Source organism: Geospiza fortis, unplaced genomic scaffold (genome assembly GCF_000277835.1).
Source record: "Geospiza fortis unplaced genomic scaffold, GeoFor_1.0 scaffold317, whole genome shotgun sequence".
Taxonomy (NCBI): domain Eukaryota; kingdom Metazoa; phylum Chordata; class Aves; order Passeriformes; family Thraupidae; genus Geospiza; species Geospiza fortis.
In genome coordinates, this window is record NW_005054398.1 from 1773411 (window position 1) to 1801106 (window position 27696).

At 52.6% G+C, this 27696-nt stretch overlaps 2 protein-coding genes across 2 annotated transcripts in view; one reads left to right on the forward strand and one right to left on the reverse strand.

Moving 5' to 3' along the window:
- Positions 1–4873: 4873 nt before the first annotated feature.
- Positions 4874–26546, forward strand: DUOX2 (dual oxidase 2). Its single transcript, XM_031061011.1, has 33 exons — positions 4874–4895; positions 5188–5284; positions 7929–8038; positions 9243–9430; positions 10469–10670; positions 11417–11583; positions 11668–11728; positions 12174–12176; positions 13194–13393; positions 13724–13826; positions 13973–14136; positions 14563–14729; positions 14883–15001; positions 15753–15890; positions 16500–16613; positions 17241–17443; positions 17637–17822; positions 18243–18468; positions 19066–19159; positions 19346–19521; positions 20143–20212; positions 20655–20750; positions 21499–21677; positions 22516–22746; positions 22964–23063; positions 23182–23231; positions 23484–23611; positions 23820–23973; positions 24097–24329; positions 24789–24947; positions 25135–25290; positions 25405–25533; positions 25965–26546. Exons 1-33 carry the CDS (start codon positions 4874–4876, stop codon positions 26085–26087), a joined length of 4548 nt encoding a protein of 1515 aa, XP_030916871.1. The 3' UTR covers positions 26088–26546.
- A 1024-nt stretch (positions 26547–27570) lies between these two features.
- Positions 27571–27696, reverse strand: part of SORD (sorbitol dehydrogenase) — a 15729-nt gene continuing 15603 nt past the window's right edge. The window contains exon 8 of the mRNA XM_031061019.1: positions 27571–27696. This exon is cut by the window's right edge and continues 898 nt beyond it. The gene's annotated coding sequence lies outside the window, so the exon portion shown is untranslated.

Here is a 27696-nt window from a genome sequence, read left to right on the forward strand (position 1 = left end):
CTGGGGCTGTCACTGCTGCAGGGGACAGGGTTTGGGACTGTCACTGCTGCAGGGGACTGGGGCTGGGGCTACTCCTCCCACGTCCTGCTGTGGGGACAGGCTGCGATGGGGCCGAGGGATGGAAGGGTCGGGCCGTGTCCCAGTGTCTCCGTGCCCCGAAGGCTCCGGGTGGTGTGTGAGTGCGCACGGTGAGATGGAGCCCGGGGGATGGAAGGGTCCCCGTGTCCCGAGGGCTCCGGGCGGTGTGTGAGTGCGCACGGTGAGATGGAGCCCGGGGGATGGAAGGGTCCCCGTGTCCCGAAGGCTCCGGGTGATGTGTGAGTGCGCACGGTGAGATGGAGCCCGGGGGATGGAAGGGTCCCCGTGTCCCGAAGGCTCCGGGTGATGTGTGAGTGCGCACGGTGAGATGGAGCCCGGGGGATGGAAGGGTCCCCGTGTCCCGAGGGCTCCGGGCGGTGTGTGAGTGCGCACGGTGAGCGGGAGCCGTGCGTGGCCGCGCCTGCAGGGTGCGGTGCAGCCCCGCACATCCATCCCCGCCGCTCAGGGAGCGGCCACGGGGCAGAGCGTGTCCCTGCCAGGGGACGGGACAGGCAGAGACCCCTGAGGTTCCTGCAGGGGACAGAGCCCCTGCCGTGCCCTGGGGCGCTGGGGGAGGCTGGGGACAGCGCTCGTCCCCGTGTGCAGATTGTCCGGGGTGTGCTCACCTCTAGGACACTCTGGGATCCAGGGCTGGGCACATGGAGCCCGTTCTGAAATCCCAGGACTGACTGGGCTGTGGGGGAAGGTGGCAGCCCCCAGCTGTGTCCCAGCAGCTCTGGGAAGAGATAGAAATTACCTGTGGCTCTCAAGGACCATAGGGACCAGGCTCCAGGCTTCTGGAATGCCTTGGATCTGCTCCCCTCTGGGTGACCACACGGGTCCTGCCATGGGGCTGGTGCTGTCTCAGGATGCTGGTGTGTTCCACATTCCCGGGTGGCCTGTGGCTCTAGGGAGAGCGCAGGAGACTCTTGGAGGCTGAAGCCCAAATTTTAGGGGAGCCTAAAGTTATTAAAATCTGCTGGGATCAGGTGGAACAGGAGGTCCTTGCTCTGTGGGAAGCTGTGTTTGCACTGACATATGGGGATGTGGAGCTCCAGGCTCTGACAGGACACAGGGATCCTCTCTGATGGGAGAAGACAAGTTTAATTTCATTAGATGCAGAGGGAGGGAGTGAGTTTCCAAAGGTGGCACAGGGAATCTCTGGAAAAGCAGAGTGGAGAGCTCATCATTACAATATTCCTGGGAAGCTTGACAAGGCTGTGGAAATAATCCCAACTCGCCAAACTTTCCCTCAGCAAGCTGCACAAGGGGCTTGCAAGGCCAGTCTGTGAGATGGACACTGTGACTGTATCACACTGGCCATGATCCAGACTGGAAAGCCTCCAGAGCCTTGGATTGATAAGGTATAAGTAGATTTTAATTCCTGGGTATAAGGAGATAAAGGGTTCATGAGAACTGGCACCTCATCTCAGAGCCTGGGACAAGAGTCATTCCCACACCTGAAGACAAGGGAGCTGTGCTCAGTGACAGAAGGAATTTTAAAACATTTTTCTGCTGGAACTCTGTGAGAAGACCCAGGGAAAAGGGGAGATGTGTTGTTATAGAGCATGAAGGAACACAAGCACACACAGCTGTTCTCAAGGTGAAGGAAAAAGGGAAGTTTATTTTCTGACTCTAACATTTATAGTTTTCTAAGGGTGACAATGGATTGGAGGGTGACAGTGCCACCTCTCCAATGACACTGGACAGACCAACAGTCCATCAACTTTCTCCTCCTCTATAAAGGAATGTAAAACAATGAGTTATTTACAGAAAGTGTGTAAGAAAGTTCGCTACAAGAACGTCAACATCAGAAGGCTTAGAAAATCTTAAAAAACCAGGGTGACAGAGATGATGTGTGCTGTGGTGATGTGCTTTGGGCCTTGGCTCTGCTCGGTGTCTCCTGAGCCACTTCTGGGGCACCTTCAGACCTTGCTCTGGGTGAGGGGATAGCTGCACCTTTGGAGTCAGGAGGAGATAAATCCAGCTGTGTCTGATAAATCCAGCTGTGTCTGATAAATCCAGCTGTGTGTCTGATAAATCCAGCTGTGTCTCTGGGATCTCCCTTTCTGCAGCACAGGAGGCCCTGTGGACCTCTCTGCACAAGGCAGCAGCTGCTGCCCCTGCCCAGGGAAGGAGCTGCTTCACCAGGGAGAGCAGGACAGTCCCGTCCCATGGCCATGGTGACAGCGCTGTGCCCCTCCTGCCAGAGACCACAGGCACCTCCATGTGTCCCTGTGAGCCAAACTTTCCTGTTCTTTGTGCAGAATGGGGCCCACAGAGCCTCTGGTTCCCACCAGCTGCACAAAAATCTCACATCCCCCAGACCACGCTCAGCACAGGGCTGTGGGGTGGAAAGGATGGAAGAGCTGTTGTGATGGTCAAGGAGCATGGAAATGTCACTTCTTGGACACAACTTATTTTCTAATGCAAGAAACCAAAAGTACAGGAATCTCTGGCAGATGTAACCACAGGGTACATGCTCTGCTCACAGCCTGGTGATGACTGTTTAAATTGATGGATGTAATCAATGAGAGTGCAAATGATAATATTCAAGTCTCAGACCACTTTGTTTTCCCAGCAGACAGTTCAACATGAACTCATGTTTTGCAGTTTGCACCACTGGGAGTCACAGGTGAAAAATCCCCACTGCAATTCTCAGTAAATCAAATATAAAACCTACAGAGCTACTGGAAATGTGTAAGCATTTCCAAAACCAGATTTTATTTAAGTTTTAATTAAATTAATGAAAAAAATTTTAAAAATGAGAAACATCAATTTGGATGTGACAGAGTAATGTAGGAAAAGCTGAAACCTGTGTGCTGCTGCATCTCTTGGCAGCACAGCTCTTCTGAAATAGTGCTGATCTTTGGGTACACACTGAACCAGGGACAAAGAGCCATATTTAGTGGGAAACCCTGTCTTGGAGTTAAATTCAGGTTCGGCATTTCTGTGCATGGAAAGCCAGGGGTAGGTGGAATTGTCACATTTGTGACTCTAAGTCACTCCACAGTTCAGAACTGGGAGTCCCTCCCTTCTGCCAGGTGTTGCCTGGGATTTCAAATGTTCAGTTCTCACTGGTGAAATCTGCTCTGGGTCCAGGGTTTTTGTGGAAAGGGAGATGGTAAAGCACCATGAGAAAGGCTGGACAGGAGGGATGGCCATCAGGTCAGCTCAGAGGGGATCAGGTTGTCCCATCTGCAGGACTCCCACACTTTGGGATGTCTGACTGTGTGCTGAGGCTTTTCCATCATGTTCACAGCTGGATTTGCTTGAATGGGGCAATGCAGGAAAAATTTCCAGCTGAAATGTGCCTGTTTGTGTAATAAAATGTAAAGCTTTTCTCTTTTTGTAACGGAGTGTCGGGGGGTAGGATGGACGGATGGATGGAGACGAGAGATCTCTGCAGCCAGGTCAGGAACTTGTGGGTTATTGCAAGGGGCCAAGTGCAGGGCCCTGCTGGGAGCTGCCAGCCACAGCTCAGAGCAGGCCTGAGAGAAGAGAGGGGGAGAGAGGATGAGAGGGTGAGAGAGTAAAAGCATAAGAGAGTAAAAGGGGTAAGAGAATAAATAGGGTAAGAGGCAAGAGCTAAGAGAGCGAAGTTCCCGTTACAATACAATAAATCATCTTCTGTGTTGAATATTCTGATTCCCACTAACCAATCTAGTACAACATACAAATCTTTTAGCATTTCTATACAGCTTATAAGAGTCACTACATTACCATACTGTGCTACATTTTAAACTCTAAAAACTCCTCTTTGGACCTCTTCTGCTAAGCTGGCAGGGTCTGCTCTGAGCCTGGACTTGCCTGCAAGCAGAGGGTCTTGTTTCATCAAAAATCTTCAGTCTTGTTTCATCAAAAATCTTCAGCTGTCCACACCATTGTTTTCCAGTTGTTCAGTAACTAAGGTATCTCAAAGCTTGCTTTCATTTCAATCTCGCTTATAGTTTCCATATTCTCAAAATCTTTTGCCAGACAATCATATTTATAAGGCTTTCCTGTTTCATCTTCCCCAACAATGGAGCAGATAGTGAGCTGTGAGTCTGAACTGGGACACCCAAGGCAGGCCACTGGTCCTGCTCCAGCAGAAAGGTGCTCTCAGGCCAGCTGACACATCCCAAGGGGATGGGGTCTCACACGACTCCTGCCAGCTTCCCAGAGCCCACACTGGCCGGCACTGCTGATGGATGATGGCAGCAGGGAGGTTTTACCCAGCAGCACAAACCACAGCAAGGAGCTGAGGTTTGCTCTTTCCACGATTCCAGCCCCTGGGAAGAGCCCACCTGCAGCTCCTTCCCTCTCCTCTCCATTTGCAGGTCGCTGCTTCCAAGGATCCAGTGGCAGATGGAACCTGCAGCAGCGATGCTGAGCTTGGTTGTGGCTCTGGTGGGAATATGCACCTTGGGGAGTAAGTGTGATTTGGGATGGGGAACCCAAGGGGAGATCCTGGGGAGCTGGTGCCCCTCAGGGGAATTTCCTCTGACCCACAGGACATCATTTCAGAGCACCCTGTCTCTGCCCACGGCAGGGTGAATGGAACCAGGTGCTGTTTATGGTCCCTTCCAACACAAATTCCATCATTCTGTGATGCAGTTTGTGAGGAGATAAGAAAAAAATTGGAGCAAAGTGCAGGTGGAGAGACTGGCCCATGGCAGCTGAGCACACAGCTTGTTAGCTGGAGCTGGAAGTCTTTGCTAGTATTAGCAAAATAAAAAGTAAAAGTAATAAAAATTAACGTGAAGGAAATAAGGCTGATGCTGATGCAAAAGCACCAAGTATTTCCTTGACTCACATGGACTTTGTAGGAGTCAGAAGTAAGGGAAGGTTTCTGATCCAGTGAGACAGAAGGAGAAAAGGAATGTCTTTTGGGATTAGATTGGTGGTGGCCCCAAATTGATCTGGGGGACATCAGGATCACACACATGAGATTCTAATTTTAGCTATTGTCCCTCAAAAGGAGTGCAAAACCTGTCTGAAAACCTGCATAATTGGGAAGTTTCAGAAAGAATATGGGAAAAAATCCCAATATCAATATAATTCTCTAGTGGTGATGCTTGTTTCATGCTTTTTTCTTGCCGCTCCTGAGGTGGGTTCTGTGTGTTCCAGGCGCCCAGAGGAGCATCTCGTGGGAGGTGCAGCGCTACGATGGCTGGTACAACAACCTGCTGCACCACAGCCACGGCTCTGTGGGTGAGTGCCAGGGGTGCCAGGGGCACGGGGAGCTGCTCCTGGGGCATTGGGCTGTCTGACCTGAGCCTGACCCAGGCAGGTCAGCAGACAAAGCCACCTCCCGTGGCCCTCAGTGGTCCCTAGGGGCACCTGAGAGCCCTGGTGGAGCAGCAGGGAGGGGCAGACTGCCCGTGTGTGGGCACTGCCACGTTGTGCTGCTGCCCAGGTCATGCTGGAGGTGGATCAGTCCCAGAGCAAAGCTGTGCCTTTGGGAGATATCTCAGAATAGACTCAGCTCTTCTCAGCAGGTGTTTCTGTGGTGGTCAGGCATCCCAGAGCTGCAAAAAAACATCTTTAGCCAAAATCAGCACGCAGAGCTCATGTTCCAGGCGTGTGACTGTGTTCCCAGGGGTCTGAGGATGAGGGAAGAGACGAGGATCTGACTCCATGTTTCACAAGGCTGATTTATTATTTTATGATATATATTACATTAAAAGTATACTAAAAGAATAGGAGAAAAGGATTTCATCAGAAGGCTAGCTAAGAATAGGAAGGAATGATAACAAAAGCTCTGTCTCAGACAGAGAGTCCGAGCCAGCTGACTGTGATTGGCCATTAATTAGAAACAACCACATGAGACCAATCACAGATGCACCTGTTGCATTCCACAGCAGCAGATAACCATTGGTTACATTTTGTTCCTGAGGCCTCTCAGCTTCTCAGGAGGAAAAACCCTAAGGAAAGGATTTTTCATAAAAGTTGTCTGCGACACAGGCATGCTGAACCTTTTGATTTTCTGCCTTACAGAGAGGTGATACCATGTACTGGGAGAGGCATTTGGGATTTCCCTGCGCCATTGGTGAACTGTTTCCTCATGCCTACAGCCATGGGCTCAACTCTAGATGTCCCTGAGCCAGATCAGGCAGGATCTTACTTAAAACATTGAAGATTCTGAATCCTCATTTCTGGCAGGTTGATCACTGCTCTGGTGACACACTGGCACAGAATGCAGTGGCAGTTGCACAGCTTGGAGTCCAAAGGGCTCTCCCACACGACATGTGTGTCACCAGTCTTTAGTAACACCAAAGCCTGACAGGAAAAACCAGCCCTGACAGACCAGGTCTTCCTCTTCTAGAGTAGACAGATCAGATTTTAACTTTTGGAAACCAACATACAGAAACTAAGCCACAAACTGAGGCAGGAATTCAGGATTTCCCCCAGTTCTGGGGAGCTCCAGTAAATAGAGCCCACCACACTGGTGACAAGGTTTCTAAAATCAGTGAGAAATGACCTCCTGCCTCTGGGCCTTTCAGTTTTGGGACCAGCAGTGTGTGCAAAATCAGGGTGTTTCTCTCTCATCTTCACACCTGCCTCTGGCTGTTCCCTCTGCTATTCCCTATGGTGCTGGAAAACACCACGCTTCTGTAGGATTACACTGTTAATAGGGGACAGCTCAACATCATTCCAGTTACCCACTGGAGCACCATCCCAGACCTTCAGGAGGCAGCAGGGAAGCACACAGACAACAGAAGGACAGCTGGAAGAGAGGAGGGTCCCTCCTGGCTCTAAGAGTACTGATTCCGCTGCTGCAAGCAGTTTTGGGTGATGCCACCAAACCTTACATGCTCTTGGCCACGCTGAGAACCCACGCTGCCACAGACACATTTTATGAAAAATCCTTTCCTTTGGATTTTTTCTCCTGAGAAGCTGAGAAGCCTCAGGAACAAAATGTAACCAATGATTATCTGCTGCTGTGGAATGCAACAGGTGCATCTGTGATTGGTCTCATGTGGTTGTTTCTAATTAATGGCCAATCACAGTCAACTGGCTCGGACTCTCTGTCCAAGACACAAGCTTTTGTTATCATTCTTTATTATTTAATTTTTGCTAGCCTTCTGATGAAATCCTTTCTCCTACTCTTTTAGTATAGTTTTAATATAATACATGACGCTGGCAATGGTGGGCTATTTACACACCACGAACGAGACGGGGCTGCTGTGGAAAGCGCCTCGAGCTGTTTGTTTTCCAGCATCAGTCTCATTACATGGTTATGACAATGGGAAGATGCCAGCAGCTCACAATCCAGGCAGCAGGCCAAAAAACTTAATGTTACGACTTACTTTATAAGTTTTTTGACCAATCACACAAAGCAAAAGCATATTGACAGATCCAATCACCATAAGCACAGGTACCTTTGGTTAAAACAATGCTTGCTGGTTTTGGATACAATACCTACTTGTAAGCCTTAAAACACAACGCACAGAGCTCCATTATTAACCTTTAACCTTCCTAGTATCTTGCTAGATAAACTTTCTGCAGTTAGAGAGCTATTCAGACAAGCGTTAAAACATGGGCCATTTTTCTATTTACCCTTGCTTTTTCTACAGTTTAAATAATTTTTCTGCTGACCTATCTCATGGCTGCTGCTTTAGCTCTACTCACAGTTCTGCTGTATCTGAGGCCTGCTTTTTGCAGCTTTCCCCAAAACCCTCTGATTTTCCCTCTAATTTTGTGGATTCTCACAATTTATATCACAAAATAATAAATCAAGCCTTGTGAAACATGGAGTCAGATCCTCGTCTCTTCCCTCATCCTCTGTGAACACGGTCACACCACACTCTGCTCTCGCTGTCTCTGGCACCTGAACATCCACATGTCCTGCCGTGGCCGTGCCTCCCCCTGCAGGAGCCGCGCGTGCCCAACGCGCGCCGGCTGAGCACCGCGCTGGCACGGGGCCCCTCGGGGCTGCCCTCCCGCAGGAACACCACCGTGCTGGCTGTCTTCTTTGGTAAGACCCCACGCTCACTGCAAAAATGGTGGTTTGGGTGGGAAAATGTTGGCTTGTCACGCACCCAAGGCCGCGCATTGGAGCGCTCCTCACCCAGCGCTCCGCAGCTGGATATCCACATGTGGATATCAGACCCGGCAGACACTTGTGGATATCACACATCCCTCTGGCTGTCCTGGATGGGTCAAGCCCATGCCAGGGGGCTCAGGGACCTTGGCACAGAGCCCAAGACCCCTGTGCCTTTGATTTTGACCCATGGAAAAAATTACCAACCTTATGTGAGGATTTACAAGCTTCAAAAGTTTAAGTAGAATGATAGTTAGTTTGTCACAGGGTGGAAAAGTAGAATTTTGGGGTTTTTAGAATGAGGGCTCGGGGTCCCAAGATGGAGGAATTTGGGCATGCCTTGCTCTTTTCCCTCCTTCTTCCTAGCCTCCATCTTCTGGGTGATGTTGGCACTTTTGGATTGGTTTAGAGTAGAAGCTCACATGGGTGATAGGTATTGGGAAATTACTGTAAATAGTGAACACATAGTTTTTAGTATAAAAGATATCTGAAGGCAGTCAGTGTGCCTCAACCCGACCTGACCTCGGCAGGTCAGAGAAAGAATGTTATAGATAGCAGAAAATAAACAGCCTTGAGAAGCAGAACAGAAGAATCCCAACTCCTTCTTCGGTTGCCAGGCTGGGAAAAAAGACTCTCTGACACATCTGGGGGTCATCCTGAGCACAGAGACCCCTGAGAGGATAGGACTTCACCACAGCACTGTCTGGATAGGAGGGTTCACGTGGGTTTTTGGTGGCCTTTGCCAGCTGACCCAAATGCTGATATTTGTCAGTTGGGAGCTTCCTCATTTCTTTTAGCAGCGGAGCTGCCCCATGGCAAAAACAGCGGACAGATGCGATAAGAGTCGTGCTGGGCTACACTGCTGCAAGCTGCAGCAGCTTTTTCAGTCTCCCAGGAGCTCAGTGGGGTCTTAGATCTGCAGGCCTGGAGATGTCAGTCTCTGGGAAGTCACAGAATCCCAGGATGTTTGGGTTGGAAGGGATCTCAATGGTCATCTTGTTCCAGAGCGCCAGGTTCCTTCCAGCCCAGTTCAGCCTGGCCTGGGTCACCCTTGCTGCTCGTGGTGGTCCCCACAGCTGCCCTCCCTGCTGTCCTGCTCCAGTGCTGGCAGCTCTGACCGTGCTTTGGCGTCTGCCAGGTTTCCACGTGCTCTTGGACATCCTGGAGACAGAGAAGCCCGGCTGCCCTGCTGAGTTCCTCAACATCCACATCCCCTCTGGAGACGCCGTGTTTGACCCTGCTGGCACTGGAGACGTGGTCCTGCCCTTCCAGCGCGTCCGCTGGGCAGCAGAGACAGGCCAGAGCCCCAACAGCCCCCGGGAGCAGGTGGGTGTGCTTTCTTCTGCTCTTTGCCTTTCATCCAAATTCTTCTCCACCCACCACTGGGGTCAGTAACACCAATATAACTTACAAAAATAAACTGATAGCACTACTACATCCCTAAAAATACACATCTCCCAAGTGTTTGAACCAACTAAATGAACCCCAAGTCAACTTCCAGGTTTCACATTGAGCAATGCTAGTGATTGCCCAGGGTCAAAGCATTTCCTGAATGAAGAAAAAAAAGGTAATTAGGTCAGTTAATTATTGCACGTTGTTTTAGGCACCAAGTCCTGTCTTTAATAATGTATCACAAAGCTGAGCTGGTACTGCCACAAAGTTGTGGTGCTTCCCAGAATTTCAGTCATTTTAGAAAATAAATTCAGTTTTTCCCCATTTTCTCTGGATTTGGCTATTCTGCTTGTGTTCCCCAGATTTTTTTTCATGCTGGAGATCTCCCCAGCCAAAATCACCAAAGTGAAACACCCCCTAAACCTTTCATGTGACAAACCCTGAAGAGACCAGTTTAGCAAATGATGTTTTTACCAACATTTAAAAGCTTAAAAAATTGGAAACTCCAGCATGTTTTCAGAATAAAAAGCATGTTTCCATGCAAACATTTAGCAGGAGAGATGCTCAACATGCTGCCAGGACAGTGGGACTTCCTACTGTGAGATCAGAGGGGAAAGCTCTGGTGTTCCCAGTTTCCCCAGAGATGGGTTTAGTCACCTTCCAGCCTACATAGGGATTCACAGATGTCTGCTTCTGGGCATAGCCAAAATAACTGGGGAGAAAACAATCCCAAATGTAATTTTGAAAAGCCTGTACCTGGTAATTTCCTCTACCTGGCACTAACTCCTGAAGCTTGCACTGAGATTGTCTGTGTTTTTATTTGCTTCCTGAGAGCTCTTGTTAAAATGAGGTTAAAACAGACTGCTTTGCAAGAACAAAAGAGGCAGACTGGGGCTTCCCAGACCTCTTTTTTTACACCTTTCCAGTGAAACCCTGGCCCCTGTTAATGCCTCTTCCCTGTGCCTGCCCTAGACCAACGGGATGACGGGCTGGCTGGATGGCAGCTCCATCTACGGCCCCTCTCACTCCTGGAGTGATGCCCTGCGGAGCTTCCAGGGGGGCCAGCTGGCAGCAGGGCCCAGCGGGAGCCTCCCGAGGCACACGGACGGGAGGGTGCCCATGTGGAAGGCTCTGGATCCAGCCACGGGACAGGGCGGTCCCCAAGGGATCTACGGTAAGGGGAGCATCCCAATGGTTCTTCATCCCTGCTGGGAGCAGGGGCGCCCTGGAGCTGAGCCCAGGAAAGGGGAAAGGGCAGAAGATGCAGGGAGGCAGGATATATGGATCAGGAGGGCTCTGGGAGAGCAGGCAGTTCCCCAAGGGGGTGGGAGATTTGAGCCCCAGGAGCTCCAGAGGCCACATGCCCAGGTGGCAATGTCAGAGAGCAGCTCTGATCCCAGCTGAGCTCCTCTGGGGAAAGGGCTGCTGCTGATACAAACCCACGCAGCTCGCTTTGAGTTCCTCACCTGCCCAACCTTTGGTCCATGCTGGGGGCCTGGTGCTGCTTCTCACTGGCCCACGTTTCTGCTCTGGCTGGGGAGAAGGAAGGGGAGGGGACAAGGGGACACTGGGTTGGACCCACAGGGCTGGGTGAGCTCCTCCAGGGACAAGGGGACACTGGGCTGGACCCACAGGGCCGGGTGAGCTCCTCCAGGGACAAGGGGACACTGGGCTGGACCCACAGGGCTGGGTGAGCTCCTCCAGGGACAAGGGGACACTGGGCTGGACCCACAGGGCTGGGTGAGCTCCTCCAGGGACAAGGGGACACTGGGTTGGACCCACAGGGCCGGGTGAGCTCCTCCAGGGACAAGGGGACACTGGGCTGGACCCACAGGGCTGGGTGAGCTCCTCCAGCCACGGGCAAAGCTAGATAGACCCAGTGGTGACACCCCCCAGTGATGGTCGTGGTGGCTCTTGCAGACCTGGGGAGTGCCTGGGGGAATGAGAGCCCCTTCCTGCAGGCTGAGAGCATCGCCTGGTTCCGCTACCACAACCACGTGGCCGCAGCCCTGGCCCAGCTGCATCCTGCCTGGTCCGACGAGGATCTCTTCCAGCACGCTCGCAAGAGGGTCATCGCCACCTTCCAGGTGAGGGCTGGGACCCCCCAGCTCTGCTGGGACCCCCAAGATCTTGCCTGGCTGTGGCCCTGACCCACTTCCCCTGTTCCCTAGAGCATCGTTCTGTACGAGTGGCTGCCGACCCTGCTGGGCACGCGGGTCCCCGAGTACCCAGGTGAGGCTGGGCAGGCAGGGCAGGGCTGGGAGCAGGGCAGGGGGACCAGGGCAGCTGGTGGGTGGGGAGGGAGAGGGAGCTTGGCCCCTTTTCCCTCCAGCCTGGCTGCTGGCCCACAGGTAGGAGTCTGCTGAGGAAGGCAGGAGCCTCCCCTGAGATGGAGAATGTGAACCCTCCCCACCCCTCCGAATTGCTATAAATTTTAAATTAAGGGGCTCTCAGGCAAAAATATGGGAGCAGGAAATAAAAGTTCTTTAATAGGGAAGGAAAAAAACAAAAGGATAAAATAAACAATGCAGTACACTAAAACAACACTGACAGAGTCAGAACTCGACCAGAACACCAACACCTGTGGGTGTTGGTGGCAGTCCAGTTGGAACTGTGGCTGCAGCCCTCCTGCAGTGTCAGGGGTGGTTCTGTTGGAGCAGGGGGTCCTGTAGGGAAGGATGTATTCTTCCTCTGAAGATCCAGTGGAAGAAGAGGCACCTGCTGTTCCTCTGGGGAATCCAATGGAGAAATCCATGCTGGTGTCTCCGAATCTCTGGATTATATCCGGGTAGCAATGCTTGGCTCCTCCCTCTGGGCGGAGCATCTCACAATGCTTATCAGCCATGGACTGACATTCAATAGCTGTTATCAGCAATGTCCCCTCCTGAGGAAGGTGTGAATGTGGTCACTCAAAGAGAGAGATAAGGCAAACTGCCCACTTGACAAAGGTACTCCGCCATACAGATGGTAATGGAAAACATCTTGCATTGCAATTTTCAACAGGAGGCGGTGCCCAAGCTGGGCTGGTGACTGGGAATGGTCTTTGTTGGGATGGTTGTTGGGGAAGATGAAAGAAAGCATTATAAATATGATTGTCTAGCAAAAGATTTTGAGAATATGGAATCTATAAGCGAAATTGAAATGAAAGCAAGCTTTGAGATACCTTACTTACTAAACAACTAAAAAACAATAGTATGACCAGCTAAAAGTAATCCCCTTTTAATGAAACAATACCCTCTGCTTACAAGGAAGTCCAAAAGTCAGAGCAGACCCCACTAACTTAGCAAAAAAAGTCCAAAGAATAATTTTTAAAATTTTAAATGTAACACAATATAGTAATGTAATAATTCTTATCAACTGCATGTAAATATGATAAAATTTATATATTGTACTGATTAGTTAGTAAAAGTTAGAATATTCAACACAAAAAATATTTATTGTATTGTAATATAAATACAATAAATCTTTTATCCTCCTTTACTCTCTCTCTCTCTCATCTTTACCACTCTCTTCTCTCAAGCCTTCTCCAAGTTGCGACTAGCAGCTCCAAGCAGGGCCCCTGCACCCTCACCCTTTACAATAAATCGCAAATTCCACAACCTAACCTCAAAAATCTCTCATCCCTGTCTGTCCCAACCATCCTACCCCCCATCACTCCTGCTGATGCTCTCTGTCCCTCCCCCATGTCTCAGCTGAGACAGGCAAGCCCTGGCAGCTTTGGGCAGCCCTGGCTCAGGGCTGTGGGCTCAATCCTTCTCTGCTGTTCTGGGGACACCAGGTGCAGGTTCAATCCTTCTCTGCTGTTCCAGGGACACCAGGTGCAGGTTCCAGAACGTGTCTGCCTCGGGTGCCTCGTTCCCAGCAGTGCGGCTCTGCAACAGCTACTGGAGCAGAGAGGTACAGGGGAGGGAGCACGGGGGTCCTGAGGATGTGGCAGGGGGGCTTCATCCCTTGCTCTGAGCTATGGGGCACTCCACAGGGGTCTGTAAGGGGAATTGCGTGCAGAGCACGACAGCCAGACAAGGGGTGAGGGATCCTCCCTGTCCAGCATCCCCAGCCTTCAGCTGTGTCAGGCTCAGACCTTGAGGCTGAGCTGATGTGGAGAAAATGAGCCTGGGAGAGGTCCCCGATTCCCCTGCACCCCTGGGGGCACCAGTTCAGGGTTGTGGGGCTGCTTTCTGTCCTCCCTTGTGCAAGAGGAATCACTTGCTCTTCCCGTGCTGTCAGAGCCCCGGGCTGCAGCAGGCAGAAGCTGTGGACGAGCTCCTGCTGGGGATGAGCTCTCAGATCGCAGAGCGGGAGGACAACGTTGTGGTGGAGGATCTGCAAGGTCTGTACTGCAGCTGTGCCCTGTGCTGGGGGCAGGGCGGGGAGCAGCTCCCACTGCCTCCTTCATCAGCGCCCAGGCACACAGCTCAGCCTCTTTCATGGAGGGGCAGAGAGCTAGAGACACACGAAGCACGTGTGCACCCACAGATTACTGGTACGGGCCCCTGAGGTACTCCCGCACTGACTACGTGGCCAGCTGGATCCAGCGTGGCAGGGACTTTGGCCTGCCCACCTATAACCAAGCCCGGCAGCGTTTTGGGTTGGAACCTCTCCAGAACTGGTCAAGCCTTGCCCCACACCTGGAGCCACAGGTAACAGGGCAAGGGATGCATGTGGGCCAAAGGGTGATGGGAGGTTCCAGGCAGGAACTGAATTCTGCAGCTTCATAGGAAGAGGGAGATCAGTGCGTGTCCTGCCCTGGCTGGTTTTCATGCCTGCAGGGGGGTAACTGTGTAATTTCATGGCATGAATAAACCATCCTGCCCCAGTGCTACACTCCCATGCCAACAGGCACTCTGCTCCTCCTAGAGCTGATGTGCCCTGGGAGTGATGCTCAGCTGCCCAAGTTCAAGCCATGGGCTCCAGGCTGTGTGAGGCTCAGCATCCTCCCAGCCCACAGATGTGTGTGATGCCTGGGAAATGCACATTCCTTACATCTCCTAAGGCTTGCCAAGGCTTTCTGGTGCCCTGGCAGAACTCCCTGTGCTCACAGATGCGTGCTGGGGGTTTCTCACCAGGTCCTGCAGAAGGTTGCTGCCCTGTATGGCAACAACCTGGCTGGGCTGGAGCTGCTCCCTGGAGGCATGCTGGAGGCTGATGGCTCCCTCTTCTCTACCATCATCCTGGAACAGTTCCTGCGCCTGCGTGATGGCGACAGGTTTTGGTTCGAAAACACCAAGAATGGGTAATGGCCTCGTCCCTGTCTGGGAGCTGCTCTGCAAACCCCAGTAACACATGAAAACTGGAGGAAAAAGCATCCTCCAGCTTCCTCAGTTCCCTCCTGCTGCTGGACAGTGACACCTGGGGCAACCACCTGTCTCCATGTCCTTTTCCTCAGGCTGTTCACAGAGGAGGAGATCAGGGAGATCCGGAACACCACCTTTCACAGCGTGCTGGCTTCTGTCACCTCTGCCAGACCCACAGACCTCCAGCCCCACGTGTTCATCTGGAGACAGGGTGAGTGCACCCTGCAATGGGAGGGCACAGGGAGGGAATGGCTCCTGCAGGGCAGCAAGGGAAACAGAGCCATCCCAGGGACACAGCTGGTGAGTTAATGGCACAGGGAGCACACCAGGTTTGGAGTTTCTCAGGCCTCACACCTGCTATGACCTTAAACCAGCAAAATGGGCACAAAATGCAGGGGTTGCTCATGAGCAAGATGTTGCTACATGTTGTAGATGTTGAAAGAGGGCTGTAGTGCAGGCAGGCATGATCCCAAGGGAAAAATGCATATTACTGTCTGGCAAAATGCCTTTTCCTCTTGGAATATTGCCACATCTTCCCATTTACTGTAAGCATTACATCTGGGCAACGTTCCAGACCTTGCAAGGTGCTTTTATTCCCTTGGTGTGCTTTCCTTGTAGTCACACCAGGAGGATTTCCTGGATTTGCAGCATCCAGATGAGCTCAGGCTCTGAGCCCCAGATTGCTGTGGCCCAGGGTCTTGGGCAGCCCATCCCAACAGGAGAGGGGATGGTGCTGAACCTGCAGAGCACTTGAGTCCAGTTCTGTGCTGGGTTTGCTGCGGCAGGCAAAAGTTGAACCCAAACCCAAAGGCTGTCCCCAGGATGTGGAGTTTAAATCCAGCACCCCAATTCTGCACTGCTGGGTCACTCAGCCATGACCCCCATAGTGCAGAGGCTCCTGGGGGGATGCAGGTGGGCTGGCTACAAGGTCAATGCCACTCACAGCCTGTTTCCCCTTGCAGGGGACCCGTGCCCCCAGCCCCAGCAGCTGACAGCTCAACTCCTGGCCAACTGCACGCCCATGGTGGTGCTGGACTACTTCGCAGGCAGTGGCGCAGGCTTCGGGATCATCATCGTTGTCCTCTGCTGCCTGCCCCTGGGTTTGTCATTCTGTTTCCTCTTCCTGTCACTGTCCTCCTCTTCCACCTCCCCACCAGAGAAAGGGGCTGAGTGCCCATGGACAGAGCACCTCCCAGCAGGAGCTGCTGAGTCCTGGTCTCTGCTGAGGTGCTTGAGCTGGCAGGGTCCTTGGGCACCAGGAGGGAGCCAAGGGGCGTAAGGAGCTCTGTGATCTCTCACGTGTGACCGTGTTCACAGGGGTCAGAGGATGAGGGAAGAGACGAGGATTTGACTTTATGTTTGAGAAGGCTTGATTTATTATTTTATGATATATATTACATTAAAACGATACTAAAATAATAGAAGAAAGGATTTAATCAGAAGGCTAGCTAAGAATAGAATAGAAAAGAATGATAACAAAAGCTCTGTCTCAGATTGTCTGTCCAAGCCAGCTGGGCTGTGATTGGCCATTAATTACAAACATCCAACATGGGCCAATCCCAGATGCAGCTGTTGCATTCCACAGCAGCAGATAATCAGGGTTTTGTTCCTGAGGCCTCTCAGCTTCTCAGGAGCAAAAATCTTAAAGAAAAGATTTTTCATAAAAGATGTCTGCGACACTCATGCCCCTTTCTCCCCTGTGTCCCCAGTGACTCTGTTTGTGGCCTGGGTGGTTGCTGCTCTCCGCAGGAGAGATTTCCAGAAGCTGCAGAGGAAGCAGGGCACCAGCGTGCGCAGGGAGGTGTCTGGTGAGGCTGTACATGGTGAGTGGCACTGCCAGCCCTGCGGTGGCATCTGCTGCTGGTGCCAGGGCACACTCTGACACTGCCAGCCCTGCGGTGGCATCTGCTGCTGCTGCTGGTGCCAGGGCACACTCTGAGGCAGGGCTGGGCCTGGGGCTTGTACCCACATGGGATGTAAGGAGGAACTGGCTCCCCAGGCACATAGCCAAGCAGTGGGACAGGGAGCCCAGAGAGCTTGGCAGCCCATCCCACCCAAGGCCTGACCAGATACAGCACTGAGCAGCCTGACCTGCGGCTGGTCCTGCTCTGGGCAGGAGGTTGGGCAAGATTCCCTTCCAACCTGAGTCATCCTGTGTCCCTCCAATTCCAATCCTCCCCAGACCACACCTTGCCTGAAGGAAACCTGTGCAGAGCCATTGCAGCAGTAGCTCCAGGACAGGGACAGTGTCTCCTTGCTCTGCCTCCCTGCTCCAGAGCCTGCACTCCTCCTGTGCCCATGTGCTTGAGCTCTGCAGTTAGGAGATAGCATTCTTCCTTTAAGAAGAGACCTTCCTGGTCATGAAATCACTCCCAAACTGCCTCTCAGTGCAGGAGGTTCTGAGAGGAGCAGGAACCTTTCCAGCTGAGTCCTGTGCTCTCTCCCACCAGCCATGGAGTGGCACGGGCCCAAGACAGACAGCTGTCCTGTCTACATTCAGCTGCAAGCTGACAAAGTGCTCAAAGTGCTGGACAGCAGAGGGTCTGTGCTCCGCAGCATCAACCTGAAAGCCCAGCCAAGAGTGGAGGTGATCCTCTCCAACAACAAAGGCAACAAAGCTCTGCTCCTGAAGAGCCCCAAGGAGTACGACCTGGTAAGTGCCATGGTGCCTGGGTGATGGCGCCTTGCCCTGGACCCTCACAGTCCTCTGCACCAGCCAGCTGGGGGCACTGGGAGCACTGTAAGGCCTTGGAGGGAGGTTGTGGCCTCCTGAGAAGCACCAGGGCCAGCAAATACCGTGGAGCTGAGCCTCTGGTGATCACAGCCAGTCTGTGGGCCCTTTGCAGGTGCTGCTCTTCAATGAGGAGGCCGAGAGGAGCATCTTTGTTGGGAAGCTCAGAGATTACTTGAAAGAGAGCAGATTTGACCTGCATCTGTCTGAGATGAAGGAGCAGAGCCTGATGAAACGGGCAGTCACCCAGGAGCAGAGAAAACAAATTCTAGAGACTTTCTTCAGGCACCTGTTTGCTCAGGTGTGTGGAGGTGTAGCAAGCCCTGATGTGTGGGGGAAGGTATTTCTGTATTGGTTAAACAGTGAACATTGGGGCTGGTGCTTTTGGAAAGAGTTGGTAAATCACACACAAGGAAGCTGCCAGTACTTCCAGGAAATACGTTTTCCTTTGCAGAAGACAAAGGGAGATCTCCTGCAGTGATACAAGTGCCTAAAGTGGCAAAGAGACTATTGGGTGAAGTAACAGGTCTCCAGAATGCTCAGTCACGTGGAGTGTGAAAAGTCACATTGTGTAGGAGGGATGTGGGACTTTCTCCACGGTATCTGCCGTGAGTTTGGTGCCAGGGAGCCACCAGTCTTTGTGCAATAGGTCAGGAAGGAAACAGCAGCCTTCTGCTCTGCCATCACTCACAGCATTTCTTTTGTGGGACACAACCTGCAGGTGCTGGAAATCGACAGATCCGATGCCGGGGAGCTCAGCTTTGAATCTTCACAGAAGGCAAGGGAGTCTCTTACCTGTGAGCTGAGCAGGGCTGAGTTTGCTGAAGCCCTGGGGCTCAAAGAGCACTCCATGTTCGTGGAGTCCATGTTCTCCCTGGCTGACAAGGATGGCAATGGCTACATCTCCTTTCGGGAGTTCCTGGACATCTTGGTGGTCTTCATGAAAGGTGGGAGCTGGAGCTGGTTAACGCCTCCATCTGCTGCCCTTGGACCTGTTTCTGGGCTCTGTCAGAGTGGAGGACATGATTCACACAGCAGGTCAACCTGTAGACACTGCTACAGGTTAAAATTTCCTTCACTCAGGACAGCTTCAGCTTGGGTTATGGGACATGACAACGTAAATATGTTTTCTGGAAGATGGTTCAGGAGGGGAGCTGTCTTCCACCACCACAGACATGTCAGCCCCTTCTCCTGAAGGGACATCCTGTGCATCCTGTGCCTGGGAGGTCATAGCAACTGTGTCTGACATCTGATTCTCCCTAAGTGACCCCTGGAATGGTGGATTCACAGGTGGAGGTGTTGAATGCCAGATTCAATCAAAACAACTCCCAGAAAAATCACTGCTCTGCAAAAGCACACTTGGAAAAATAATGCACAAGAAAGAATGTGTCTACCCAATATTTCACCTTGCACTTGAGAAAGTCAAGTGGAAGGGTGAGGCTCCACTGCTGCAGGGTCCAGACACTCAAAACCAACATATGAAATGATCTTTGTTGATGAAGATAGGATCTTGTTCTTACTTTGCCTCTTCCTGTCCCCACCAGGGTCTCCAGAGGAAAAATCTAAGGTGATGTTCAGGATGTATGACATTGATGAGAATGGGTTCCTCTCCAAGGAGGAGTTTCTGAGGATGCTCAGGTACTCTCTCTCCTCTCTCCCAATGTTTTCACAATGTTTATAGACATGTCTTCAGAAGCAGCTCCCAGTTTCTGTGCTTCTGTGCACAAGTGCAACCAAGAGCCTGTTTCTCCCATGAAACTGGTCTAGGACTCTGTGTTATTTGAGGGACTCAGCTGGTGTTCCCATCTCTCCTCCTTGCTCCAGGTCCTTCATTGAGATCTCCAACAACTGCCTGTCAAGAGAGCAGGCAGAGCAGGTGACTGAGTCCATGTTCCGGGCCTCGGGCTTCCAGGACCGGGATGAGCTGACGTGGGAGAATTTCCATTACATGCTGCGGGACCACGACAGCGAGCTGCGGCTCACCCAGCTCTGCGTCAAAGGTCGGTGGGCACCAGCCCTGGCACGGCCCAGCTCCTGCAAGGCTGCAGGCAGCGGGCACCCCTCAAATCCTGCCCCATCAGCATCCCCACGCCAGCTGCAGTAATGGGGCAGCAGCTTGTCGCAGACATCTTTTATGAAAAATCCTTTCCTTTGGATTTTTCCTCCTGAGAAGCTGAGAGGCCTCAGGAACAAAATGTAACCAATGGTTATCTGCGGCTGTGGAATGCAACAGCTGCATCTGTGATTGGCCCATGTTGGATGTTTGCAATTAATGGCCAATCACAGCCCAGCTGGCTCAGACAGAGAGCCGAGCCACAAACCTTTGTTATCATTCTTTCCTATTCTGTTCTTAGCTAGCCTTCTGATGAAATCCTTTCTTCTATTCTTTTAGTATAGTTTTAATGTAATATAGGTCATAAAATCATAAATCAAGCCCTCTGAAACATGGAGTCAGATCCTCGTCTCTTCCCTCATCCAAGAACCCTGTGAACACCGTCACACCAGCTGTTTCTTCATGTGTGATGTTTGGGCCAGTTCAGAGCTTTTCCCTGCCCACAGGAGATTCCTAAACTTTGTTTTGCACCTTCTGAATGGCTGTTCGTCCTTTTGTCTCCCCAAAGGAATCCCTGAGGTCTCCAAGCAGAATCTGCACAACTGTGTCTCCTTCATAAAAAAGAATGAGCCAAAAGGGTAAGCTCCCTTCCTTAGTGTCACTGTGGCTATTCCTTCTCTTCCCACCCTGGCTCACATCTGTCCTCCACCCCAAGCCTTCCAACAAATGCTCCCACCAGATGTTGGAGCTCCCAGCCCTGGGGAAGGGGTGGGAAGTGCATGCTGCAGGGGGATGCCATCCTCCTCCCCAGGCACAGCCAGAAAGGAGGAATTGCCTCCTGCAGAGCCCTGTTGCATCCTCTGTGTGGGGATGGGAGTCCTGCATTGCTCTTCAGATGGAGGGGTTATCTTGGAGTGAATCCAGACCATGCACAACTGCAGTTAATGCAGGCAGGCTTGCAGGAAAGAGCTGGAAGTGTTCCCAGCTGAGCCTGAGAAGGGAAATGGAGAAAAGGGGAAGATTTCAGCAAGCGCTCCTAGCAAATAGAACTCTGGCCTAGACATAGCTCTATTTCCACAGAACCATCTTAGAGGAGAAGAAAGACCCAAATCTGGACCCTGTGAGTCACTACATGGAGCGAAAAGGCCAAGAACTGAGGAAGAGACCAGGAAGAAAGTGAGTCCCCTCACCAGCTGTGCTTCTGGGGCTCGGGCTTATCCTGTTTGCTGCTTCTCACACCTCCATGTCTGACTGGGTAGCCCTCTAGTCCAATGTCACTGCTCCATGGAGGCGCTCATTGGCCAAGGAGCTACAGAAAGAATCCCATCTTGGCAGGACAGTGCCATAGCTGGTTCTGGGTGATGTGCCTCTACAAAAAAACCCCTCCAAACAGATGAAGTGGCCAACTCACTCCAGAGGTTGGAATAGTGGTTTTTAGAGAGGGGTTTTGTCTGACAGTTCCTGCCTGTGCTCCTCTGCTTCTTGGGCTGCTGCTGGTTCACCTGGGCTGCCTACAAGAGCTGCAGGAGAGAATTTGGTCCTCCCTGCTGTGGCAGCAGCAAGTATTTCTTCAAGGAAGCAGTTCAGTTGCTGTTATTGTTGGCCATAATATCTTGGATTGCCTTAATTGCACCAATTAAGGAAGTTCCCCTTTTGCAGATAATTTTTTGACGGCTGAATATTACTATGAAATTCACAGTTCTCACCTACAGTTTCCTTTGTGAGTCACTGCCTCCACACTTGCTACCAGCTTTTGAAGGCACTGTAGAGCAGGCTGACCTGAGATCGCTCTCAGATGGTGTGTGCTCTGCAGGTCACCCCTGTCACTGATGTGACAGGGAAAAAAGGACACCCAAAGCTGGGCCCTGAGCCATTCCTTGCCAGGAAAACCTCAGGGTGACACCAGCACTCCTGCATTTGCCAGGGCCAACCAGTACCAGCTGCGTCTGTACACGGAAGCGCGACGGACGAAGTACGAGAGGAACAGAGTGCAGCAGAAGATCCAGGAGTTCAAGCGCTTCGTTGAGAACTACCGGCGCCACATCGTCTGTGTCATCCTCTTCTCTGCCATCACTGCTGGTGTCTTTGCTGAGAGAGCCTACTGTGAGTGCCCCCCTGCCCTGCTGAGGGGGCACGGGCTGCCTGCCTCAACGCTGGTGGCTTTCCTGGGGCAACACAGGGGACTTGCCCAGCACAGCTTGGTGGGGACTTGCCCAGCACAACTTTGGGCAACAGGGTCAGTCCTCCCCTGGACTGAGTGCCCAAATGTGGGAAGGGATCTCTGGAAGGGTCTGGTCCAATGCCCTGCTCCGAGAAAACTCTTTTCCAAAGCTGAATGAGGCTGCTGAAGGCCTTGTCTAGAGAAGGTGTGAGGAGTTGCAAGGCTGGTGATTCCGCTGCCTTGCTGGGCCTGTGCTGGTTTTTGACCATCCTCCCTGTGGAGAATTTCAAGGATTCAAACCTGAGTTTTCTACAGTGAAACTCATGTTCTTGCCTCACATCCTTCCACTTTGCACGCCTAAGATTTTCTCTGTGTGCCCATGAGACGGCTGCAGACAGGCAGCTTCCCTGACCCATCTCCTCCAGCCTGAACAAGCCCATTTCCCTCAGCCTTTCCCTTTCACAGACATAGCTCTATGACGTCCTGCAGCTCCCACCCATCCTGGTGGTCTTCACTGGACTTATTCTAGTTTATGGACACCTCTTATATTGGATTCCCCAACTGAGACCACAGGCCCAAAGTGCAGATTCCCAGGTGGACATTCTCCTCCCTGGATCTCCAAGGACACCCTGTCATCCAGCAGTTCTGGGTCATTGTGCCCCTTTCCCCACACAAACCCATCCCTGGTGTCCTGTTTTTGGGAGGCTGTCCCCTTGCTGCAGGGAGGGTGATGTCCCTCAGCGCTGGGCACACGACACCCCCTCTGCTCTCTCTCCCCAGACTACGCCTTCGCATCCCCCAGCACTGGAATTGCACAGACCACCTTCGTGGGGATCATCATCTCCCGGGGATCTGCTGCCTCCATCTCCTTCATGTACTCCTACATCCTGCTCACCATGTGCCGCAACCTCATCACCGTCCTGCGGGAGACCTTCCTCAATCACTACATCCCCTTCGACGCCGCCGTCGACTTCCACCGCTGGATTGCCATGGCAGCCCTGATTTTCTCAGGTGGGTGGGCTGCTGGGGCATGGCCACCCACCAGCAGAGGACCAGCCCATCACCCCCTGGCAGGACCAGGCAGAAGCTTAAAGACCTTGCAGAGACATAGATGCCTTGCACTACAGAAAAGGAGGAATCTCTGGGTCCCTGGGGACATCAGCAGAGTCTGACACATCTCCATCCACATCAATTGATGCTTCTTCTTCTGTGTTTTTGTCTCTTACAGTGCTCCACACTGCGGGTCACGTAGTGAACGTCTACATCTTCTCAGTCACACCCCTCAGTGTGCTGTCCTGCCTTTTCTCCACTGTCTTTACAAATGATGGGTAGGTGGAATGTGAAGCAGAGTCCACACAAGGGTGTCCTGGGCTTGGACAGAAATGAAAATGGAAACCATTCCTTCATTCTGGTCACTCCATGGTGCAATCTCTTGTCCTCCTCCAGGTCACAGCTCCCACAGAAGTATTACTGGTGGTTCTTCCAAACTATTCCAGGTGAGAATAGGTGGTTCTTCCAAGCTATTCCAGGTGGTTCTTCCAAACTATTCCAGGGCTGTCCTGGAATATTAGGACTAATACTAGTGGTTTGGAAGAACCACTATTCCAGGTGGTTCTTCTGAACTATTCCAGGTGGTTCTTCCAAACTATTCCAGGTCTGTCCTAGCAGACAGACCTGCACACCTGTGTCCAGGATGGGCAGCCCTCAGCCCAGTCCAGTCAGAGCCCCTCTTAACTCTTCTCTCACAGGCATGACAGGAGTGCTGCTGCTCGTGGTCCTTGCTGTGATGTACGTGTTTGCCACACGCCACTTCCGGCGCGTCAGCTTCCAGGGATTTTGGATCACTCACCACCTCTACGTGCTGCTCTACATCCTGGTAAAGGATTGGGGCAGGAAGGGAGGGATGGTGCCCATGCACTGCAAGCCTGTAGGTGAACTCAGTGCAGCTGATGAGATGGAATAGCTTGGGGTAGTCCCAAGGGAGATGGTAGCCCTAGTCCTGGCTCCCCATTGCTGTTGAGCTGCCACCAAATCATCCCTGGGGTGATGACTCTCCTTGCTAAAGGGTTCTGCTCCCTGCCCAGGTCATCATCCATGGCAGCTATGCACTGATCCAGCAGCCCCGTTTCTACATCTACTTCATCATCCCAGCTCTCATCTACAGCGCAGACAAGCTGTACAGCCTGAGCAGGAAGAAGGTGGAGATCAGTGTGGTGAAAGCCGAGCTCCTGCCCTCAGGTACCACAACATCCCTGCCCACCCAGCACCAGCCCAGCCCAGCCTCCCTGCAAGAGCATCAGGGGCTGCAGCGCTGCAGGAGCATCAACCCCTCAACATCTCCAACTCAACACCTCCCCACAGGTGTCACCCACCTGCAGTTCCAGCGGCCACAGGACTTTGACTACAAGTCTGGGCAGTGGGTGCGCATCGCCTGTGTGGGGCTGGGCACCACGGAGTACCACCCGTTCACGCTGACCTCGGCCCCGCACGACGACACGCTGAGCCTGCACATCCGCGCCGTCGGGCCCTGGACCACCCGCCTCCGCGAGCTCTACTCTCCCAAGAGCCTGGCCCTCCTCGGCACGCTGCCCAAGGTGAGCCCTGCACAGCATGTCACCCATGGGGACATCTAGACATCTGCCTAAGGTGAGCCCTGCACAGCATGTCACACATGGGGACATCCAGACATCTGCCCAAGGTGAGCCCTGCACAGCATGTCACCCATGGGGACATCTAGACATCTGCCCAAGGTGAGCCCTGCACAGCATGTCACACATGGGGACATCTAGACATCTGCCCAAGGTGAGCCCTGCTCAGCATGTCACACATGGGGACATCCAGACATCTGCCCAAGGTGAGCCCTGCACAGCATGTCTCACATGGGGACATCTAGACATCTGCCCAAGGTGAGCCCTGCACAGCATGTCACACATGGGGACATCTAGACCAAGAGAGCATCTCAGCAATGTGTTGTGCCAAGCCTGAGGCACTCCTCCAGCCCTTCCAAGGCCTGGGCAAGCAGAGACTTCTGCTAACTGCTGTCTCCCTTCCAGCTCTACCTGGACGGGCCCTTTGGGGAGGGCCACCAGGAGTGGAACAAGTTTGAGGTGTCAGTGTTGGTGGGAGGAGGCATCGGGGTGACTCCCTTCGCATCCATTCTCAAGGACCTGGTCTTCAAGTCATCCATAAACTCCAAGCTGCTGTGTAAGAAGGTAAGAGTGTCTGAAAGACAAGCCCCCCTGAGATGTTGGACCTGATCTCAGAGATCTCTTCCAACTTAATTGATCTGTGATTCTGAGATGCCTCCTGCTGCTGCTGGCCTCTTTGGGGGTAAAACCCTCTGTGGAGTCCATAGACATTCATGGGGATGCTGGCCCCACTCTGGGCCTCATTCCACAGATCTACTTCATCTGGGTGACGCGCACGCAGCGGCAGTTTGAGTGGCTGACGGACATCATCCGGGAGGTGGAGGAATCAGACAAGAACGGCCTGGTCTCTGTGCACATCTACATCACACAGCTGGCCGAGAAGTTCGATCTGCGCACCACCATGCTGGTGAGCCTGGGCATCCAAGGGGGAGGGTGCCAGGCCATGCCATGCCATGCCAGGCTCTGCAGGGCCATGCTGGGCTGTGCTGGGCCATCTGACGTGCACCAATCTCTCTTTCAGTACATCTGTGAGCGGCACTTCCAGAAGGTGCTGAACAAGAGCCTGTTCACGGGGCTGCGCTCCATCACCCACTTTGGGCGCCCTCCCTTCGTGCCCTTTTTCAGCTCGCTGCAGGAGGTGCACCCTGAGGTCAGTGTCTGGCTGGGGACAGGAGGAGGGGCACCCACTGGCCATTGTGGAGGACTGGTACCAACCTGTCCCCAAGGTCCTGGAGACCTCAGTGGCATCTGCACCAAGAACAGAGCAGAAGGGGGAATGAATCCTGTTTTCCCCCTGGATCCAGGCTGAGCTGCAGGAGTCAGCAATGCCCCACATCAGCCAAACACCCCCTGCTATTGCAGGACCCAGCTGCAACCCGTGACCCGAGCTGGGGGGTTCCCATCCTTCCTCCATGGCCCTGGCAGCTCCATGGGAATGTGACAACCTCCCCAAAAGCCTCTGGAGGCTGAGACAGGCTGCTCAGCCAGCAGCCATGCCCAGAGCTGTCAGAGAGCAAGGGGAGCTGGACTGTGGGGAGAGCTGGTGCTGCAGTCTGACCCTTCGGCTCCCTCCTTCCCCAGGTGCAGAAGATCGGCGTGTTCAGCTGTGGCCCGCCCGGGATGACAAAGAGTGTGGAGCAGGCGTGCCGGCACATGAACAGGAAGGACCAGACCTACTTTGCACATCACTATGAGAATTTCTGACCCTACCCCACACTGTTCCACCCTCTGGCTGCAGCTGCATTTTTTCACCCTAGAACCTGGCAGCAATACTTCCAGCGGCCACAGTCCCAGGCACCTTCCCCAGGTGAAAGCCATGCACAGCCCAGTGCAGGGATACTGAGACCCACACAGCAGAGACCTGTGTGCTACTAAAGCCTTATCATCCCAGCACTGCCCCACATGGTCCCAGTGAGAACCCCTGAGCCCTGCTACCATCCACACATCCCTGCAGCCCCACAGCCAGGGTCATGCTGGTGTCCCAATCCAGTTAAACCCAGCTCTGCCCCCTTAATGGCACAGGACAGAGCTTCTGCTCTGCTGGGGGACTCAGGGAATGTCTCTGACCAACTTTGGGGAGCAGCTTGGTGCCTGCACAACCTGAATTCACAGCACTTTGTTCCAAGACCCATGTGGTGAACAGATGGGGTGAGGAGCCAGCAAGCTCCCTTCTAGCCCTCTTTTTGAAACAGCTCTCCTCACATACTCTTCAGTGCCTGCTTGTTAACTCTCCAAGCCTTCCCTGAGTTTGTGTAAGGCCTTAGTTGTGTTTGCATTGGCTTCTTTCAGCAGTGTCAGCCCTTCAATCAGGAATCAATTGTACTTGGTTAAGTAATGCCTAGCTTTGCATCACTGCTGCTTTTGCAGGCTGTGGTTGAGCTCAAATAAAGCTGATTGAAGTCTTCAAACACTTTCTTGCCTCCTGTAGTTGGGTCTTGGTCACCTGGGGACTTGTAATACTTGTGATGTGCGCTCCTGGCACAGAGCATTAACTCCAGCCCACTGGAAAATGGGCCAAGTTGGAGAGAGTTTCCCCTGCCCTGGTGACACACATGGAGTCAGGGGTGGGGGATCACAGGCACAGCCCCACTGATTATGTCCACCAGCCCTCCTGCCCCCCAGCAGTGCCCCTGCAGTGTCAGTGCCCACAGCAAGACCAGCTGAGGGAGCAGACCAGACAAGGAGCCCAACCAGGCTGAGCTGTGGGAGTAACTCCAACCCTCAGGATGCTAAACAGCCCCCAGGACTACAGAGAGCAAGTTTCCATTTCCCAGTAAGAACAATTTCCAATGGCCACTGGTTTTCCAGCCATGCCAAGGGGGATCCCCAGAGGACAGGAGTCAGGATGGCCAGTGAATCCCCAGCCATCCCAACAGGGTTCTTCCCAGCATAGGAATGTGCTGAGCACATATTTTGACCACTTCTTCCGGCTACAGAAAGTTCCCTGGGGTTATGTCTCATCCCTGTAAAACTCAGCATGGACTTGGGGCTTTCCATCTCTGCCAGGATTAACTTGGCCACATCTGGAATAAACATGAGGTTTCACTTGCCAGTGGTTGGGTCGTTTGAGGTTTCACAGTCCCGCCAACACTGAGCTCAACCTGCACCCTGGTGAGGCTTATCTCTGCACAGTCCCCTGCAAACCCCTCCAACCCACCACCCCACACTTCAAGAGACACACTCTGGAAGGTCTCAGGCAGCCAGAATTTATTGAGGAAAATTCAGTACCAAGGAAGGAACTGATCTCTCAGTACTAAAATTAACATGACTATAATCAAAGATTAGATTTTTTTCTACCCCATTAGTACCTTGT